The following is a 20,137-nucleotide window of genomic DNA, read 5'->3' as shown; positions in this document are numbered from 1 at the left end:
GAGTCTCTCCGGTCCGCAGTGGCCTCCCTGGAAAAGGGGGATTTCATGGCTTCAATCGACGTTCAGGATGCATACCTCCACGTGCCGGTCGCTCCATGTCATCACCGCTTCCTGCGCTTCGCGGTGGGGGACGATCACTTCCAATTCGTCGCCCTTCCCTTTGGTCTGGCAACGGCTCCTCGGGTGTTCACCAAGGTCCTGGCCCCTGTCTTGGCTCTTCTACGTTCAAGAAGTGTTTTTCTTCTTCCGTACTTGGACGACATCTTGGTCAAGGCACCCTCCTTTTCTCAGGCATCCGGCAGCGTGGATCTCACTCTGGAGACCCTGACGCGTTTTGGTTGGATTATCAACCACCCCAAGTCTTCCCTTACTCCCTCCAGACGGCTGATCTTCCTGGGGATGCTCCTGGATACGGAACTGGCGGAGGTCCGCCTTCCGTCGGACAAGCGCCTGGCCCTTCGCGGGTCGGTTCGCAGTCTTCTCCGTCATCACCGTCCTTCCCTCAGATCCAGCATGCGGTTGCTGGGAAAGATGGTTGCCTGTTTCGAAGCGGTGCCATTCGCACAGTTCCGATCCCGCACCTTTCAGAGGGCGATTCTGTCGGCCTGGGACAAATCACCGAGGAGTCTGGACAGGACCTTCCTTCTGCCTCCCCTGGCTCGGGCTTCCCTCAGCTGGTGGTTGCATATCCCTCTGAGGGGGAGGTCCTTCCTTCCACTGAACTGGCTGGTGATTACCACCGATGCCAGCTTACGGGGGTGGGGGGGGTTTTCCCTCCCCGATCCGTCCAGGGCGTTTGGTCTCTGTCGGAGTCCAGACTTCCGATCAACATTCTGGAACTGAGGGCAGTTCTTTTGTCCCTCAGACACTGGACCCATCTACTGAAGGGCCACCCTGTTCGGATCCAATCGGACAATGCCACGGCTGTGGCGTACATAAACCATCAGGGAGGCACCCGCAGCGCTGCGGCGATGCAAGAGGTGTCCCTCATTCTCCTCTGGGCGGAGACGCACGTGCCAGCCTAGTCTGCAATTTACATCCCGGGGGTGGACAACTGGGCGGCGGATTTCCTCAGCCGGTCCACCATCGACCCGGGAGAATGGTCACTGCACCCAGAGGTGTTCGAGGCCCTTTGTCTTCGCTGGGGTTGCCCCGACGTAGACCTCATGGCCTCCAAATTCAACCACAAGGTTCCCCTATACCTGGCCAGGGCACGGGACCCGCAGGCATACGGCGCCGACGCGCTCGTCCTTCCGTGGCGCGAATTCTCCCTTCTGTACGTCTTTCCTCCTCTCCCCCTCCTGCCACGGGTTCTTCGGAGGATCGCGGCAGAGGGCGTTCCCGCGATTCTAATCGCCCCGGATTGGCCCCGTTGATCCTGGTACGCCGACCTAATGTTGCTGGTGGCAGACGCACCGTGGCCACTGCCCTCCAGGGAAGACCTTCTCTCTCAGGGTCCGATCTTCCACGAGCATTTAGGCTCGCTACGTTTGACGGCGTGGCTGTTGAGACCGCCGTCTTAACGCGACGAGGTTTCTCCGCGGACGTAGTCCGCACCATGATCCGTGCTCGTAAGCCCGTGTCCTCTAAAATCTACTATCGGGTTTGGAGATCCTATCTGGGTTTTTGTGAGTCCCGGAGCATCCCACCTCTCCGGTTTTCTCTTCCCACGATCCTGTCCTTCCTCCAGTCGGGTCTGGACCTGGGGCTGGGCCTCAGTTCTCTGAAGGGACAGATTTCGGCGCTGTCTATTCTTCTCCAGCGTCCCTTGGCCTCTCTGGGGCCGATTAAGACTTTTTTGCAAGGGGTGGCTCACTCTGTTCCGCCGTACCGCCCTCCGGTTCCTTCCTGGGACCTGAATGTGGTGCTCTCGGCGCTCCAATCTGCCCCCTTCGAGCCTTTGCGGGAGGTCTCCCTTCGCCTTCTGTCCTGTAAGGTCATCTTTCTTGTGGCCATCACGTCTCTCTGACGGGTGTCGGAGTTGGCGGCTCTTTCTTGCTCCGAACCTTTCCTGGTCTTCCACCAGGATAAGGTTGTGCTTCGGCCTGTCCCGTCCTTCCTGCCAAAGGTGGTCTCCGCCTTTCACATCAATGAGGACATCGTCCTTCCGTCGCTCTGTACCTCTCCTTCCCACCCCAGAGAACGGGAACTGCACCGTCTGGATGTGGTCAGGGCGTTGAGGATTTACTTGGAGGTCACCGGATCTTTTCGGCGCACGGATTCCCTGTTTGTGGTTCCGGAGGGTTCGCGCAAGGGTTTGGCGGTCTCCAAGGTGGCCATTGCCCGTTTCATTAAACTGGCGGTGTCTGAGGCTTATCGAGCCAAGGGCAGGGCTCCGCCTTTCGGCGTCACTGCTCATTCCACCAGAGCAGTCAGAGCTTCCTGGGCGCAGAGGCATCGGGCCTCGGCTGAGCAGTTGTGCAAAGCAGCCACTTGGTCTTCTCTGCACACTTTCACCAGGTTCTATAGAGTGCATACGCGTGCATCAGCGGATGCTGCTTTGGGCCGCCTGGTCTTGCAGGCTGCGGTTTCCTGATGCTCAGGTGGTGTTCCGCCTTGGGTTGTGGTCCCTCCCTTCTTGGACTGCTCTTGAACGTCCCAAGGTCTGTGTCCCCCAAGGAAAATGGGCGAGAAAAGGAGATTTTTGTATAACTTACCAGTTAAATCTCTTTCTCGCTCTTACTTGGGGGACACAGCACCCACCCTTCTGTGTTTTGGTTATAGGGTTATGGTCTGGCGCCCCGTTGGGTTGCTGGCTGTTGTTTACGTTGTTGGTTGTTATCCTTTCACTACTTGGACACGCAACTGGTAGCCTCTATCTCCAGGCTGAGGGTATAGCTGATGGAGGAGGGGCTTAACAGTTTTACTTAGTGTCACGCCTCCTAGGGAGCTGAGCTATACCCAAGGTCTGTGTCCCCCAAGGAAGAGCGAGAAAGAGATTTAACTGGTAAGTTATACAAAAATCTCCTTTTTTGTTATATTTTTTTTCTTTCCCACTTCCCTAAAGTTGTTCTTACCTGTCCTTTGGATTCCTGGCTTCCTGGCTGCTCCAGTCAGTGCCCGTTGCCGCTTCTGCCGACTTCCGTGCTCATGGAGCGTCACCATCACCATGGGAACGTCTCTATATACTAGAATGTACTGTCGGATTTGAGAATTTGAGAATTACGTTGAAATCGCAATATTCGTCATTATTCTTGTTATCGCGATTAATATGCGATTTAAATTATCGAATTTCGATTTTAACTTAAAGGCTACTCTCCTATTGAAATAGCAATGCGATTTAATTCAAGTTATAATAATCGAATTTCGATTTTAACTTAGCACTGCTATATTCTATATTCGTTAATTCTAGCCTAATATGGAATATAGCAGTGCTAAGTTTAAATCGAAATTCGATTATTATAACTTGAATTAATCGAATTGCGATTTCAACTTGGACCTGGTTTACTATGTTTGGCTTGGTAGAATTAGCGAATATGACGAATGTATTCGTCATATTCCACAAAACGAATATAACGAAGTATTCTGCATCTTCGTTTTAGCTACCTATTCATCAACTTTGCTAATTCTAGCAATCATATAGGAACGTTTACTATAGAGACAGCTAAGTAATATAATCGCATAGCGAATTAAACTTTGCTTTTTTTTTATAACTAGAATAATTATAATAATTATCAGGTATTATAATTATTCTATTTATTTATTTTTAAAAAAGCAGTCATATAATCGCATAGCGAATTAAACTTGGCTGTCTCTATAGTAAACTTTCCTATATGATTGCTAGAATTAGTGAAGTTGACGAATAGGTAGCTAAAACGAAGATGCAGAATACTTTGTTATCTTCGTTTTGTGGAATATAACGAATATATTCGTCATATTCGCTAATTCTACCAAGCCAACCATAGTAAACCAGGTCCAAGTTGAAATCGCAATTCGATTTTTTTCAAGTTATAATAATCGAATTTCGATTTTAACTTAAAGGCTACTCTCCTATTGAAATAGCAATGCGATTAATTCAAGTTATAATAATCGAATTTCGATTTTAACTTAGCACTGCTATATTCCATATTGGGCTAGAATTAACGAATATGGAATATAGCAGTGCTAAGTTAAAATCGAAATTCGATTATTATAACTTGAATTAATCGCATTGCTATTTCAATAGGAGAGTAGCCTTTAAGTTAAAATCGAAATTCGATAATTTAAATCGCATATTAATCGCGATAACAAGAATAATGACGAATATTCGATTTCGACGAATATAAAACGAATATTCTATCGAATATTCACGAATTTCGTTGAAATCGAATATGGCACCTGCCGCTCATCACTATTCATTACATGTTCCCTCCTCTTCCCCCTCATTCCGCGTCTTCTCCGGAAAATCTCATCCAAAGATCTGATCGTCATTCTCGTGGCCCCGGATTGGCCACGCCGAGTGTGGCACGCATCCCTAGTCTCCCTCCTCGCCAGCGAACCCTGGCGTCTTCCCCTCCAGGGGGACCTCTTGTAGCAGGGATCGATCCTACACCCAAATTTAAGGTTTCTACATTTAACGGCATGACTGTTGAAGCCTAGGAACTAAGGGCTCGGGGTTTCTCGGATGCTGTTGTCCAGACCATGATTCGTGCCAGAAAACTGTCATCCTCCCGGATCTATCACTGGATCCGAAAGTCCTACTTTAGTTGGTGTGAACGCCACCAACTGTCCTCCAGTTGTTTCTCGCTGCCGCAACTCTTTTCCTTCCCGCAGTCGGGCATGGACTTGGGGCTGGCTCTCAGTTCCCTCAAGAGGCAAGTTTCAGCTCTTTCCATTCTATTTAAGCGGAACTTGACTTCGCTATCTGCGGTTCGGACCTTTCTGCAGGGTGTTGCGCACGGTGCGCCCCCATTACCCCCTCCGTTGAATCCTTGGGATCTTAATTTGGTGCTCCGAGCTCTCCGGTCCCTCACCGTTTCAGCCTTTGCAGTAGGTGTCCCTTCGCTTCCTGTCCTTCAAGGTGGCCTTTTGAGTGGCAATCACTTCCATCCATAGGGTGTCGGAATTCGCGGATCTTTCCTGTCGCTCGCCCTTCCTGATCCTCCATCAAGACAAAGTAGTCCTTCGCCCTTTATCTTGTGTTGGCATTCCATCTCAATGAAGAGATCATTCTACCTTTCTTTTGTCCTGCCCCGTCTCATCCTCGCGAGCAGTCACTTCACACTCTGGATTTGGTACAAGCCGTTCGCATCTATCAGTCTCGGACGTCATCTTTCCGATGGACTGATTTGCTGTTTGTCATTCCAGAGGGGCCGAGACGAGGGTTGGCTGCGTCCAAAGCTTCCATTTCCCAATGGATTCGTTTAGCCATTGTGGAAGCGTACTGCATCAGTGATCAGACCCCACTCTTCCGGGTTACTGCTCATTCTGCTCGGGCAGTGGGGGCCTCTTGGGTAGTGCATCATGGGGCTTTGGCCCTTCAGGTATGCAAGGCGGCTACTTGGTCGTCTTTTCACACGTTTTCAAAATTTTACAGAGTGCACACCTTTGCGTCTTCTGACACTTCTCTGGGCCGTAGAGTTTTGCAGACGGCGGTTCACTGATTGACCAGGAGGGTTTCTTTGTTTTTGGCCCACCCTTGGGACTGCTCTGTAACGTCTCATGGTCAAGCCTGTATCCCCCAATGATATGGATGAGAAAACTAGATTTCTCGCCCAGTTTCCTTGGGGGACACAGAAGACCTTGGGTATAGCTCATCTCCATAGGAGGCGTGACACTAAGTGAAAACTGTTAAGCCCCTCCTCCACAGCTATACCCTCAGCCTGGAGAGAGAGACTGCCAGTTTTTGCTTAGTGTCCAAGGAGGCAAGACACTCCCTGCTACTGCAGGGCTGTTTTCTCCTTGTTTTAAATTTTGATTTTTACCTTTTTCTTTTCTTTTTGTTCCAGATCATCAGGGACAACAGAGACGCACTAGACCTCTCTGTTTCTCCCGGGGTCGAGCTGCGCCAGTGCCGGTCATCCGCACTGCTGCCTCCCCCACAGAAGGCAAGGTGGATCAGGGCAGCCCAGCTCCCCTACATCCCGCCAGCACAAGGGTCGCCCGCACGCCAAGTCCCTCTTCCAGCGTCCTGCCACTACGGTGCCAGTAGCTGAAGGGGCGACCCTGCTGGAACGGACCGAGGGTGAAGACGGCTATGGTGAGAGATTGGCTTCTCCAGCCCTACGTCCCCCCCCCTCACCCCTCACCCCTCACCCCACCCCGGTCTCCTGCGTGCCTGACTCCCATACTGACAGGGCCTCTGGACCCTTTTGTCCCTGCTAGCCCTAGGCTGGCCCCTGGCTGCCACAGGGCGACATTTTGCTCCCATAGGACATGGCACCCTTCTTCCTGCAAGAAGAATGCCTGGGGAGCTGCAGAGGTTCGCACCTAGCTGCCCCTGACGTAGGGGTTAGGCAGGATTCCCACCCTCACAGACCCGGTCTCAGGGTCCCCCTCCCTCTTACCGGCCACTGCTTCAGGGCCACAGGGCCCGCACCTTGCTGCCCCTGATCCATCACGGGCACCGGTCCGGTCAGCACTAATATTCCGGTGCGGCCGGGCGCCGCAAAAGATTTTAGGTTCCGCGGCTCCCGCGGCGGTCCGCCATTCCAGGCCTCCTTACTTCCGGCAGGCGGGGTGGGCTCCCGCGGCCAGCGAGCCACCATTCCAGTCCTGTCTCTTCCGGCCGGCCGGGTGGGCTCCCGCGCCGGCGAACCGCCATTCCGGGCCCCTATCTCTTCTGGCCGGCGGGGTGGGCTCCCGCGGCCGGCATTGGGCTATGCCCAGCAGGTGGCGGTCGGCGGGGCTCCGCTACTTGGTCCCAGGCTTCGGCCTGCTGTGCCGCAATCCCGACCGGCCCGCGGGGTGGGCTCCCGCGGCCGGTTTGAAGCGCCGTTCCGCCGCAGGTCCCGGCGGTATGACGGGCCGGGGGCCGCAATTTAGCCCCCGGCTTCGCGGCCTACTAGGCCGCAATCTTCCGGTCTCTGGTGGAGGGGGCGGGAACTTCTCCAGGCGCGAATTTTCCCGCCTGGAGGTTCCTCCGCCCCCAGGGGATCGCACGCCGCCCTCCAGGCCGGATCCCTGTTAACCCTTTGGGTGCAGGCCGGCTCCCAAAATTGGGTCTGTATAGTTGGCCCCCCTTTTTTTCTCAGGGCCCCTATATGGTGGCTCCCCTTTAGCCTCAGAGGCTGAGTTGAAATAATAATAATAAAAAAAAATAAATAAATAAATAAATAAATGAAATAAAAATAATAGATCCTGATTTCTATTGGGCTGCGCTTGACGCTGCAGCCTCATCAGTAATGCTGCATGTCTGCATGACCTCCTTCCACAGGCGGCATGGTGTTGCGCTCCCAGCCTGCGTCGCTGCTAGGGCATTTCCCCTTTTAGGCGGTTTTCTTGCCTCTTCCAGGATACGGCGCTGGCCAAGTGCATTCGGCCCTCTGTAGGCAGCATTCATCGTCTCTCCAGTTATGGTGCCTGCCATGTGCATTCCCCCCCCCCTCCTAGGCGGGCTACTGCACTCTCCCTGGCTGGCCATGTGCATGACCCCCTTCTTAGGCGGAATGCTGCACCTTCACCGGATACGGTGCTGGCCTTCTGCACGACCCCCTTCCATAGGTGGAACGCTGCACTCTCTGGATTTGCTGCCGGCCATGTGCGTGACCCCCTTCCGTGGGCGGAACGCTGCACTCACTGGATTCGCTGCCGGCCATGTGCGTGACCCCCTTCCTGGGCGGAACGCAGCACTCTCACTGGATCTGTTGCCGATCATGTGCATCCCCCCTTTTTTAGGCGGGATACTGCACTTTCACCGGATACGGTACTGGCTGTGTGCACGACCCCCTTCCAGGCGGAATGCTGCACTCTCGCTGATGTGCTATGATGTACTTATGTACTATGTTATTATGCTGCACTCTCGCTGATGTGCTATGATGTACTTATGTACTATGTTATTGTGCTGCACTCTCACTGGTTGCGCTGCCGGCCTTTTCTTAGGCGGTATGCTGCACTCTCATTGGATTCCCTGCCGGCCTTAGGTATGCCTCCTTCCCTCAGACAGCATACATACATCCCTCTGTCTTTGGGTGTTTCCTCGCAGGTACGTTGCTGGCCACGTGCATGTACCCCATACATGGCAGGGTGCTTGCACTCTCGCTGGATCCGCTGTCGGCCATGGGCATGACTCCTCTTCCGTAGGCAGTGTACGCACTCTTGCTGGATTCGCTGCCAGCCAGGGGCATGCCTTCCTTCCTCAGGCGACATGCACGCGTTCTTAGTGACTGTGGTTGTCTCTCGCCAGTACGTTGCTGGCCATGTGTATGACTCCCATGCATGGCGGTGTGCTCGCACTCTCCCTGGAGGAGATGCTGGCCATGTGCTTTACCCTCTTTTTCTGGGCGGTGTGCTACACTCACCGGATACATTGCTGGCCATGAGAATGGCCCTCTATCATGGGTGGAACGCTTGCACTTCCATTGGATACGGTGCTGGCCATTGTGCGTGACCACTTCTCACTTCAAGGGCAGAATTTGGCACGCTCCTGGGATTCACGGCTGTCCTTATGTGGCTGGGCTGGACTTGTACATGTCCCCATTCATTGGCAGAGTAGTTACTCTCTCGCTGAGTTCAGTGTTGGGTGTATTATTGCACACTCATTTAATGCTAGGATACCCTGTGCATGTTCCCCTTTCACTAGATGGACCTCCTGCATTCCTGCTGGTTTATAGGGTATGTCCTGTTTCTCTGAAGTAGGTTCGGCCTTAGGCATCACTCCCTTTTGGGACCGGTCTTTGCACTCTTGCCAACTGTAGTTGGCCAGGTACAATTTCCCCCCTTTCGGGGTGGACTGATTGCGTTCCGTCGCATGCTATACTGGTTTTGTGCATAACTCCCTTTCAGGTTGCACTTTGCGATTCCGTACATGCTGTGGCGCTCTGGGACGAGCCCCCCTTTTTTCTAGGTGGGTTGGCCTTCTCGCTGCTTGCGGGGCTGCTCGTTCGTATGCCTCACCTGCTTCCTGCGGCATACCTTTGTTTCTTGGGAGCCGATGCTTGCCGCCAGCCTTGCACTCGTCCCTAGGGAGTTCCTTCTGTCCTCTTGACCGGACAGGCTCTATTTCTCTCTGCTGCACCGAGCTGGGTGGTGCTCATTCATTTAGTTGGCCTTTCATTCCAGGGAGTGTTCGTGGGTCCTAGATGCATGCCCTTTGCGTCCTTCTGCAGCATTGCTTCCCTGCGCTAGTGGTCCCATGGTCGAGAGTGCTGTTGTCTGCGGGGCCTCTCGAATTCTTCATTGGCGCTGTCAGGACTGCGGTTCCCTTGCCTGCCGCAATTTCCTCCTCTTCGGATGCAGTGTGGTATGAGTCCTTCCTCTTGGCGCCTCTACGCTTCTGTCTGATCTGCTGCCGGGTTCGGGCTGCTCTTCTCGGGACGGTCACCCAACTTCTCTTGGGTGCTGGATTACCCAGGTCCGGAGGACCTCCGCCTTGGGTTCTTCAAGGTATTCGCCTTCTGCGAGGCGGTGGACCGGGCGTCTCACAGTGTAGCGGGTTCTGTTTTTGAGCTGTCTTATGGCTTCCCTGTTGCCCACTCCTCCTCCTTTCGGTTGGAGGGTGTTATGTCGGCCTCTGTCTCGACTGCCTCTTTTCGCCGGCTTTGTTTGGCTCCCGCTCTATACAGATCACTCCGATGTGGCTTCCCGCCAGACTTCGGAGGCTGTGTTTTCACTGTCCTCCCCTCTGGGGTGAGCCTGGTTGTTCCTGTGGATGGTTCCGGTGTTCCTTTTGGCCTCGTACTGTCTCCCTTGTTCGCGCTGGCTGTATTAGCTGTGTGCTTATTTACCGAGTCTACCGCGTTCTGTCCTCCCGCTGGGTGCGGATTGCGTGGCCCGTTCTAAGACGATGGTCCTGATGTAGACTTACCTTCTCGGTAACTTGGGGGGACTACCTTTTCGGTTCAGATTGTCCTTTGATCCCACACAGGGGCTGTACAACGTGGTTACATCAGCATGGTCTTTAGCCTGCCTTCTCCTGGCGTCTGGCGGATCCTTTTGGGTCTTTCCATCTGTCCTTCTGCTCCCCATTCGGGTGGATGCGGGTCAACGTTGTTCGGGGCCGACGGGGCTAGTTTTGTCGACCCTTCTGCCCGTGTTACTGGTCTGCGCCTGTTCTCATTGGGTTTTCGCCTGCTTGCCAGGCGACTCCAGCGGGTTCACTGCTGTCCACTCCTGGCTGTGTCTCGTCCAGGTTCTGTCGTAAGATTTAGGGTTTTTTGTCTGGGGTTCTGTGGAAAGCTGTGCATTCCCCACTCTGAAGTTCTTTCCCCATGGTTCTGTCTTTTGGTTGAGGTGTCAAGTGTCGGCGCTGTTCTTCCTCTTCCAGCGTTCCCGACCCTCTGGGCCTGCCAAGACCTTCTTCCTCGGAGTGGCTCTTTGGTTCCTCTGTGCTGTCCTTCGGTACCGCCCTGGGGACTATATCCAGAGCTCTCGGCGCTCCAATCTTGCCCTTGGAGCCGTTACAGGAGTTCACTCTATCCTTCTGTCCTGTACGGTTGTGTTCCGTATCAGTCGTGTCTCTGACGGGTGCCGGCATGGCCCCCTTTTTTTGTTATGAGTTTTCTGTCTTTTCCAGGACAGGGCTGTTCTGCATCTCGTTTCTTCCTTCCTTCCTTCCTTCCTTCTGAAGGTGGTGTTGCCTTCGCTTCAACACCTCACCTATTTGGACGTTGTTTGGGCCTGGCCGTTGTTTACTTGGAGATCTCCGACTCTTGCAGTCGTTCGGCCTCTTGGGTTTCCAGGAGGTCTGTGCATAGGGTTGGCAGACTCCAGGGTGGTTTTCCTCCGCTTGATCAGATTGGCTATTGCTGAGGTTACCGCACCTAGGACAGGATCTGTCTTTGGTGTCCCCGTTCCTTTCACCAGAGCGGTCGGTGCCTCCTGGGCCGGAGGCATTGGGCTTCGGCCGTGCATTTGGGCACGGTGGCCACAGGTCTGCCTTGCACGCCTTTCTGAGTTCTACAGGGTGCATACTCTGACTTTGGCAGATGCTACCTTACCCCGCCTGGGTTTACAGGCGGCGGTTCATTGATGCCTTTCGGGTGCTTCGCCTTGGTGTTGTGGTCCCTCCCCCTTTTGGACTGCTTTTGAACGTCCCAAGGTCTTCTGTGTCCCCCAAGGAAACTGGGCGAGAAAACGAGATTTTTGTATAACTTACCAGTAAAATCTCTTTCTCGCTCTTTCCTTGGGGGACACAGCACCCACCCATTAATTGTTTTTTCTCTGTGCGTTTTCCGAGTTTTTGTTACCCGTTGGGTAGTTGGCTTGTTGGTTCCTTGTTGGACTTTGCCTTTTCTCACTGCTTGGACACGCAACTGGCAGTCTCTCTCTCCAGGCTGAGGGTATAGCTGTGGAGGAGGGGCTTAACAGTTTTCACTTAGTGTCACGCCTCCTATGGAGATGAGCTATACCCAAGGTCTTCTGTGTCCCCCAAGGAAAGAGCGAGAAAGAGATTTTACTGGTAAGTTATACAAAAATCTCGTTTTTTGTACTTGCCGTAAAATCTGTTTCTCTTTATTGGGGGACACAGCTCCCACCCATTCTCTCATTTTGCAGGGCCTCTCATGGCCTACGTGGTTCTGGGTTTGTACATTGTTCGGTTTTCCTATACCCATGGTCAAGCCTGTGTTCCCCAATGAACGGAAGAGGAACGATTTTATTATCCTTGGTGAGTTTCTACTATTTTTAGGCTCTCCTGGTCTCGAGCTTTCACAGGGGCAGTATATATGGAGCTGCTGAATAGCTGTGAGTAGAAGTTGAAGTGCACTGTCCTCCAGTTTTAGACGCCGGTCTTAATAAAGGCCCATAGCTGGCGGTGGTTCCGCCGAAGTTATGAAGAGTAGCAGGCCTTTCCATAACTTCGGAGCATCCTGCGCTAGTTCTAAATGTAAGACCGCTTTCTTGCTCTCTTACATTTAGACCATTGTCTATGGCTAAAACAAACGTAGAAAATTATAATTGAAACTGGCCTCCATGCCCACAATTTTATACCTGGCGTGAGTGGGCCAAAGTCGCAGATAGCGGCACAACGGACCGCTTCACATTAATGAAGATACAGTGCTTCCCTTTTTGTCCTAAACCTTCTTTTCCCAGAGAGCTGTCTCTTTACCTTCTCGCTGTTGTCCATGCGATCAGACTCTCTGGCGTTTACATAATACTTTCGTTGTTCAGACGCCTCCTTTGCCATTCCTGAAGGCCTACCAGCATCCAAGGCGTTCATCCCCCCTTGGATTCGGTTGGAGGTCAGAGCTTCCTGGGTGGTTCAGCATCAAGCCTCTGTCCATACCTTTTTCCAGATTTTATCAATTCATTCCTTGGCATCTGCTTATACTAGTTTTGGGTCGCAAAGGTTCTTAAAGTGACAGTGGCTCTCTACTTCCATCCTCAGGGACTGTTTTGAGATGTCCTATATTGCTCTGTCCCCCAACGCCATTCACAAAAACTTTGGATTTTTGTACTTGCCTTTCTCGTTGGATGCATTGGAGGAAGAGCTGGGCGAATGGGCGATATGGCCTAAAATCTATATCTCGATATAATTTGAGGCAATTTCTTCTGTATGTATACTAATTAGATGGCCATCAGCCCCATGCCATTGCCAGCACCATCAGCCTAATGCCATAGCCATCCACCCCCCCCGGTAGATTCCAGCTTCGGCTAATATACTTACCTTTCCTGCAGTGTGCGCGGCTGGCTGATGGGAGTCCGCAGGAGACGGATCGCGTCTTCTTCCCAGCAAGCACGTGTGTGACGTCAGGGTCCTGACGTCACACACAGCGTCAGCCAGCGCGCTGACTATGTGTAAACACAAGGCCCTGCAGTGCGGTGCAGAGTGGGGAGGCCACGGAGCGGTGAGTGAGGAGAATTTTTTATTTTTTTTTCCGATTCACTACCGCTCGGTGGTCATCTATCACGATATAACTAAAATCTATATCATTTCCCGAATTTATGATGATATCGTATATCATTTATATCGCCCACCCCTAATTTGAGGACACACATCCCACCCTCGTTTTGTTCCTTCTGTTTTCCTGCTATTCACAGGCTTTTGGTTCTGTTTGGTTTTCTTCCGGGACATATTGGCTTTTCCTTAGTGGGTTTTCTTCGCTCCTACTACTGATTAGCCCAGTGTCTGTGGAGAGGGTATAGCCCACCTGGTATCTAGGCATATACCTATGGTGCCATGTCCCGCAATGCATCCAACAAGAAAGGGATTTTATGGTAAGTACAAAAATCCAACTTTTTTTTTTTTTTTCTTGAAAAACAACTCAATTGAAAAACAAGCTGAAATCTTTTAGGTGGAGGTAAGAAAACAAAAAAAATAATAATGTGGTTGCATAAGTGTGGACACCCTCTTATAACTGGGGATATAGCTGTTTTCAGAATTAAGCAATCGCATTCAAAATCATGTTAAATAGGAGTCAGCATCCACCACCCATCATTTAAAGTGCCTCTGATAAACCCCAAATAAAGTTAAGCTGCTCTAGTTGGACTTTCCTAAAATTTTCTTAGTCGCATCCCACAGCAAAAGCCATGGTCCACAGAGAGCTTCCAAAGAGATCTCATTGTTAAAAGGTATCAGTCAGGAAAAGGGTACAAAAGAATTTCCGAGGCATTAGATATACCTTGGAACACAGTGAAGACCGTTATCATAAAGTGGAGAAAATATGGAACAACAGTGACATTACCAAGAACTGGGCGTCCCTCCAAAACTGATGAAAATACGAGAAGAAAACTGATCTGGGAGGCTACCAAGAGGCCTACAGCAACATTAAAGGAGCTGCAGGAATATCTGGCAAGTACAGGCTGTGTGGTACATGTGACGACAATCTCCCGTATTCTTCATATGTCTGGGCTATGGGGTAGAGTGGCAAGACGAAAGCCTTTTCTTTCCAAGAAAAACATCCAAGCCAGGCTACATTTTGCAAAAACACATCTGAAGTCTCCCAAAAGCATGTGGGAAAAGGTGTTATGGTCTGATGAAACCAAGGTTGAAGATTTTGGCCATAATTCCAAAAGATATGTTTGGCGCAAAAACAACACTGCACATCACCAAAAGAACACCATACCCACAGTGAAGCATGGTGGTGGCAGCATCATGCCAAGGGGCTGTTTTTCTTCAGCTGGAACTGGGGCCTTAGTTAAGCTAGAGGGAATTATGAACAGTTCCAAATACCAGTCAATATTGGCACAAAACCTTCAGGCTTCTGCTAGAAAGCTAAACATGAAGAGGAACTTCATCTTTCAGCATGACAACGACCCAAAGCATACATCCAAATCAACAAAGGAATGGCTTCACCAGAAGAAGATTAAAGTTTTGGAATGGCCCAGACCTGAATCCGATTGAAAATCTGTGGGGTGATCTGAAGAGGGCTGTGCACAGGAGATGCCTTCGCAATCTGACAGATTTGGAGCGTTTTTGCAAAGAAGAGTGGGCAAATCTTGCCAAGTCAAAATGTGTCGTGCTGATAGACTCATACCCAAAAAGACTGAGTGCTGTAATAAAATCAAAAGGTGCTTCAACAAAGTATTAGTTTAAGGGTGTGCACACTTATGCAACCATATTATTTTATTTTTATATTTGTTCTTCCTTCTACCTAAAACATTTCAGTTTGTTGTTCAATTGAGTGGTACAGTTTATAGGTCACATTAAAGGTGGAAAAAGTTCTGAAATGATTTATCTTTGTGTCATATTTTTTTTACATCACAGAAACCTGACATTTTAACAGGGGTGTGTAGACTTTTTCTATCCACTGTATATACAATAGCAGGAAGACTGGTGGTGTGAACACTGTTTTGATGGGATTTTTGTCTACATATTTACAGCACTGGTGGATAAAGAGAAAACCTTGTTTGATCTTCTGATGGAGCGGAGAGAAGAGCTGATTCAGTGTATTACTGAGCTCAGCCCCATTATTGAGTGTCTGGATACAGCAGAGGAGGGCTTTCTAACCAACATTGAGAAAAAGGTATTGCACATGGTTTAGATTTCTTATGGCTTGAGTTATTGAAGTGTTACCAGTCCTGATGATACATAATTCTTGTAATGGCAGGTGATCATAGACTGCTGTGAGGGAGGATCACACACGGAAGCCATGGATAAAATCTTGAGGAAAGCAGCAGAAACCAAAACTTTAAGCCCTGATAGCCTGATCAAGCTTCTACAAGCCGTGAGAGAAGCCTTCCCTGATCTGCACACTTTGCTTGATATTCTAGAGCCGCACAGTAAAAAATCCACCTTTAAAGGTATATAACCTTAAAGGAGTATACCAGACATGAACATCTGTCATTGGCCTAGTAGCTGGATATCCACTGATTACTAGCACAGAAAATCATAGGCCTCCATGAAATGTCCATGCTCCATATAGGTGGACACAAGGCTGATTCTGTCTGTCCCGCGGAATGGTATGGAGCAGCAGTATGCATACTCGGCCATCATCTCCCCACTGCGGAGGTACCTGTGGAGAGAGTCTGAGGGCTGGTGTCCCAGCAGTTGGATCCCCCCACCGATATAACGATTATCTCCTATTACTTGGATGTTCATGACTGGAATGCACTGTTAAAGGGGTTGTCTCACTTCAGCAAATGGCATTTATCAAGTAGAGAAAGTTAATACAAGGCACTTACTAATGTATTGCGATTGTTATACACGGCTCATATCCAGGGCTTACAACCACCCAGAAATCCAGCAGCAGTGGTTGTGCTTGCACACTATAGGAAAAAGTGCTGGCCTCTCTTTTGGCTGGGAATCTGGGAGTGCACATAGGCACGCATGCGCAGCAGCTCCCGTCCCATCCTCCTTGTATCTGGCCATAACCCCTGGATATGAGCAGTGTATAATGTGATAGAAAAATGAATCCAGCCAGCAAAGGAGACAATATGGACAATCGCAATACATTAGTAAGTGCCTTGTATTAACTTTCTCTACATAATAAATGACATTAGCTGAAGAAAGACAACCCCCCCTAATGATTTTTTTTTTTTTTTTTTTTTCCAAAGTTATTTTCTTCTACATTGTCATAACCTAACATTTTGTATCCTGGTTTAAGTGACTAACGCTAGTGTTTTTGGATCCAAATCTAGTAATTTGTCAGGCACTGCCTATGTACTATAGGTGCTAGTTCAAATACCCCAGAGACCTTGATTATATATTATATTTGTTTTATGTTTATTTTAGGCAAGATGAGCATGGCAGATTACGGGGCAGAGTTGCTGAAGCAATATCGGGAAAATCTATGTGAAGTTGTAAATGATGCCGACTTGGTTCTTGGTGGTCTCTCATCTGTCACTAACCTAACAAATCATGAAAAAGAGGTACGTCCTCACTGCCCATTGCCACTTTCTCCAAAGCATTGTTGCACCTATGCAGTCTCAGAAATGTCCTGGCTTATAAAAACATAGCTAGCTATTGGATTTGAAAAATGCCAGGAAAAAATGCTTGTTTTAAATGTTACAAAAATATCTACCAAAAATTCTTATAAAAAAAAAAAACATGAAAATCCTGGTATTAGGGTTTTAAAAACACTGTCTCCTTCATCCTCTCTGTCTCCTTCATCCTCTCTACAAAATAGTCGCCTCAAGTCTCCAAAATGGTAGCTTCATTTTAATTGCAGCGTAGAACATTACTGATCGCTTCTTCTGTTTCAGACAGTGAAGAATATTGTGAGAAAAAACTGCAGCTCTCGGATCCTTGGGATACTGGTGTCTTGTGTATTTGAAGAGCAAACATTAGCTATTGTGGTCATCTGGCAGCTGCTGCTGGCAATGCAAGAGTTAAGCCCAGGCGTGAGGTCTCTGATGGATGAGATCCGTAAAGAACCAGGAGCTGATGTCTTCTTCGAAAGCGGTATGAAGATTTCAATACAACACATAGCAAAACTAAATGCTCGTAGTAGCCAATCTGGTCTCAATCTGGCTTTCACTTGCCACTGTAATCTGATTGGTCACTATGGGGTAATTCCAATATTTTTTCTTTTATGAAAGCTTTTGGAAGTTTTCAGGATTTTTTTTATGTGATCCTGATTAGGTTTAAAGGGGTTCTATGAGGTTTTCATATTGATGGCCTATCCTCAGGATAGGTCATCGATATGAGCTCGGTGGGAGTCCGACAACAGACACCCATGCCAGTCAGCTGTTTGATGAAGTCTTGGCGCTCACTGGAGCCCTTTTGAGCACCATGGCCTCTTCACGTTTTGCCAAGCACAGTGCTTTCCATTGTACAGCGCCTGTGCTTGGTATCGCAGCTCAGCTCTATTCACTTCAATACGGCTAAGCGGCACCTAGGCAACGTGACTGATGAACATTACATCACATGGCTTAGGAAGAGGCCTAAGTGCTCCCAGAGTGCCGCTACCTCTTCATACAGCTGATTGGCAGGGTGACAGGAGTCGGACCAATTCCTATCGGTTATTGATGACCTGCCTTGAGAATAGGCAATCTTTTTTTAAAATCCCGGAGAACCTCTTTAACACTTCAATTGTATTTTTGTTACCTTAACAGTGACAAACAGAGACAATGAGGTAGCTGAGGTTTTAGTGCGCCACAGCGAGTCAATTGCAGAAGCTTTCAGACACTGCGATGTCCTCAGCCTGGTGCCACCAGAAGACGACGCTCAGAACAGCTTGGTAAAACAGGTAAACGCTTGTCCGACAGTGGACGTTTTTATCAGGTTCCAGTCTGTAATGATCTAAAATATGTGATCACATAGTCGTGACGAATATGGAACCAAAGGGAAATTCCAGATCTCATACTGCTGTTTTTTCATGTATCTGTTTAGGTAAAAACTATCCAGACTGGAAAATTTTAGTCTCTCTTCTTATTTGGATTTTTGCCTTTCCGTCAGGGCTCGCATAGCCTGCAGTGCAGTTCTTGCTGTCAAAAATACCAGTAAAGTGACCTGATTAATTTGCAAGGATCCATTGTAAAACTATTCAGTCATGACTGGAAGTTACGACAACCTTCTGCCGCTACATTTAGCTCACACCAGTATTTGCCTACACCAGTGACTATCCAACTGTTAGGTGGATCTCGCAGCACCCCCTCCCCCCATTAGTTCGTGTGGCAAAGCTTGTGTGACCGATATGACCAGAGTGGTTTTATGCTGCAGTCTTAGTCCCTTATTTAGCAGCTTAACCTTCTTTTTCTTTTGCCTTTTTTAATAATACTACCATGGAAACTCGAAACATTAGAATATTGTGCAAAGTTCATTTATTTCAGTAATGCAACTTAAAAGGTGAAACTAATATACGAGATAGACTCATTACATGCAAAGTGAGATATTTCAAGTAGGGGTGGGCGATATGGCCTAAAATCTATATTGCGATATAATTTGAAACATGTGCGATATATTATTTTCTTCTGTATGTATACAAAAAAGCCCCAAGCCCCATGGCATTTGCCATCATCTGCCATATGTCCCACTCCCCCAGAGCCAGTGCCATCAGCCCCAAGCCCCATGTGGCATTTGCCATCATCTGCCATATGTCCCACTCCCCCCAGAGCCAGTGCTATAAGCCCCAAGCCCCATGTGGCATTTGCCATCATCTGCCATATGTCCCACTCCCCCCAGAGCCAGTGCCATCAACCCCAAGCCCCATGTGGCATTTGCCATCATCTGCCATATGTCCCCCAGTGCCATCAGCCCCATGTGGCATTTGCCAGCATCTGCCATATGTCCCCCAGTGCCATCAGCCCCATGTGGCATTTGCCATCATCTGCCTTATGTCCCCCAGTGCCATCAGCCCCATGTGGCATTTGCCAGCATCTGCCATATGTCCCCCAGTGCCATCAGCCCCATGTGGCATTTGCCATCCTTTGCAAATAGATCCAGCCCCCCAGAAGAATCGCTATACTTACCTTTCCTGCAGGGTGCTCGGCAGTCCGCAGGTGTCGCGTCGTCTTCCCAGCATGCATTGGGCGAGACCTGACGTCATACACCGCGTCAGCCAGCAGGCTGACGCTGTGTGCATGCCAGGCCCTGGCCACTCCAGTACAGCGCGGTCGGGAGCCGGAGCCACGGAGCGGTGAGAAGCTTCTTCAATTCACTACCGCTCCGTGGTCATATCGCAGTCCGGCGATATGGACAAAATCTGTATCGTTGCAAAGATTCATATCGTGCATATCGCATATATCGCCCAACCCTAATTTCAAGCCTTTATTTGTTATAATTTGGATGATTATGGCTTACAGCTTATGAAAGCCCAAAGTCACTATTTTGAGGTCCCCTTTGCTCAGGGGGTATGGATTAATTAGCTCACTAGAGTGTGACACTTTGAGCCTAGAATACTGAACCTTTTCACAAAATTCCAAATTTTGAGCTGCATTATTGCAATTCCTTTTAATTTGTATAACTGAAATAAATGGACTTTTGCACGATATTCAAATTTTTCGAGTTTCACCTGTATATTGGATTCAGTGAATGAAAGACTCAATTGGATCCTTCCATACTATGTTTGCAGTGTACAGTCGTGGCCAAAAGTTTTGAGAATGACACAAATATAAGTTTTTACAAAGTTTGCTGCTAAACTGCTTTTAGATCTTTTTCAGTTGTTTCTGTGATGTAGTGAAATATAATTACACGCACTTCATACGTTTCAAAGGCTTTTATCAACAATTACATGACATTTATGCAAAGAGTCAGTATTTGCAGTGTTGGCCCTTCTTTTTCAGGACCTCTGCAATTCGACTGGGCATGCTCTCAATCAACTTCTGGGCCAATTCCTGACTGATAGCAACCCATTCTTTCATAATCACTTCTTGGAGTTTGTCAGAATTAGTGGGTTTTTGTTTGTCCACCCGCCTCTTGAGGATTGACCATAAATTCTCAATGGGATTAAGATCTGGGGAGTTTCCAGGCCATGGACCCAAAATGTCAACGTTTTGTCCCCGAGCCACTTAGTTATCACTTTTGCCTTATGGCACGGTGCTCCATCGTGCTGGAAAATGCATTGTTCTTCACCAAACTGTTGTTGGATTGTTGGAAGAAGTTGCTGTTGGAGGGTGTTTTGGTACCATTCTTTATTCATGGCTGTGTTTTGGGGAAAAATTGTGAGCCCACTCCCTTGGA

At 49.2% G+C, this 20,137-nt stretch overlaps 1 protein-coding gene across 1 annotated transcript in view; it reads left to right on the top strand.

Moving 5' to 3' along the window:
• Positions 1–20,137, top strand: part of ZBTB40 (zinc finger and BTB domain containing 40) — a 63,363-nt gene that overhangs the window by 17,489 nt on the left and 25,737 nt on the right. The window contains 5 exon segments of the mRNA XM_044281945.1: positions 14,899–15,041; positions 15,126–15,318; positions 16,250–16,386; positions 16,720–16,918; positions 17,572–17,705. Coding sequence (XP_044137880.1) covers positions 14,899–15,041; positions 15,126–15,318; positions 16,250–16,386; positions 16,720–16,918; positions 17,572–17,705 — 806 coding nt within the window.

This window comes from Bufo gargarizans, chromosome 2 (assembly GCF_014858855.1).
Source record: "Bufo gargarizans isolate SCDJY-AF-19 chromosome 2, ASM1485885v1, whole genome shotgun sequence".
Taxonomy (NCBI): Eukaryota; Metazoa; Chordata; class Amphibia; order Anura; family Bufonidae; genus Bufo; species Bufo gargarizans.
This window is presented reverse-complemented; position numbering and strand designations above follow the sequence as displayed.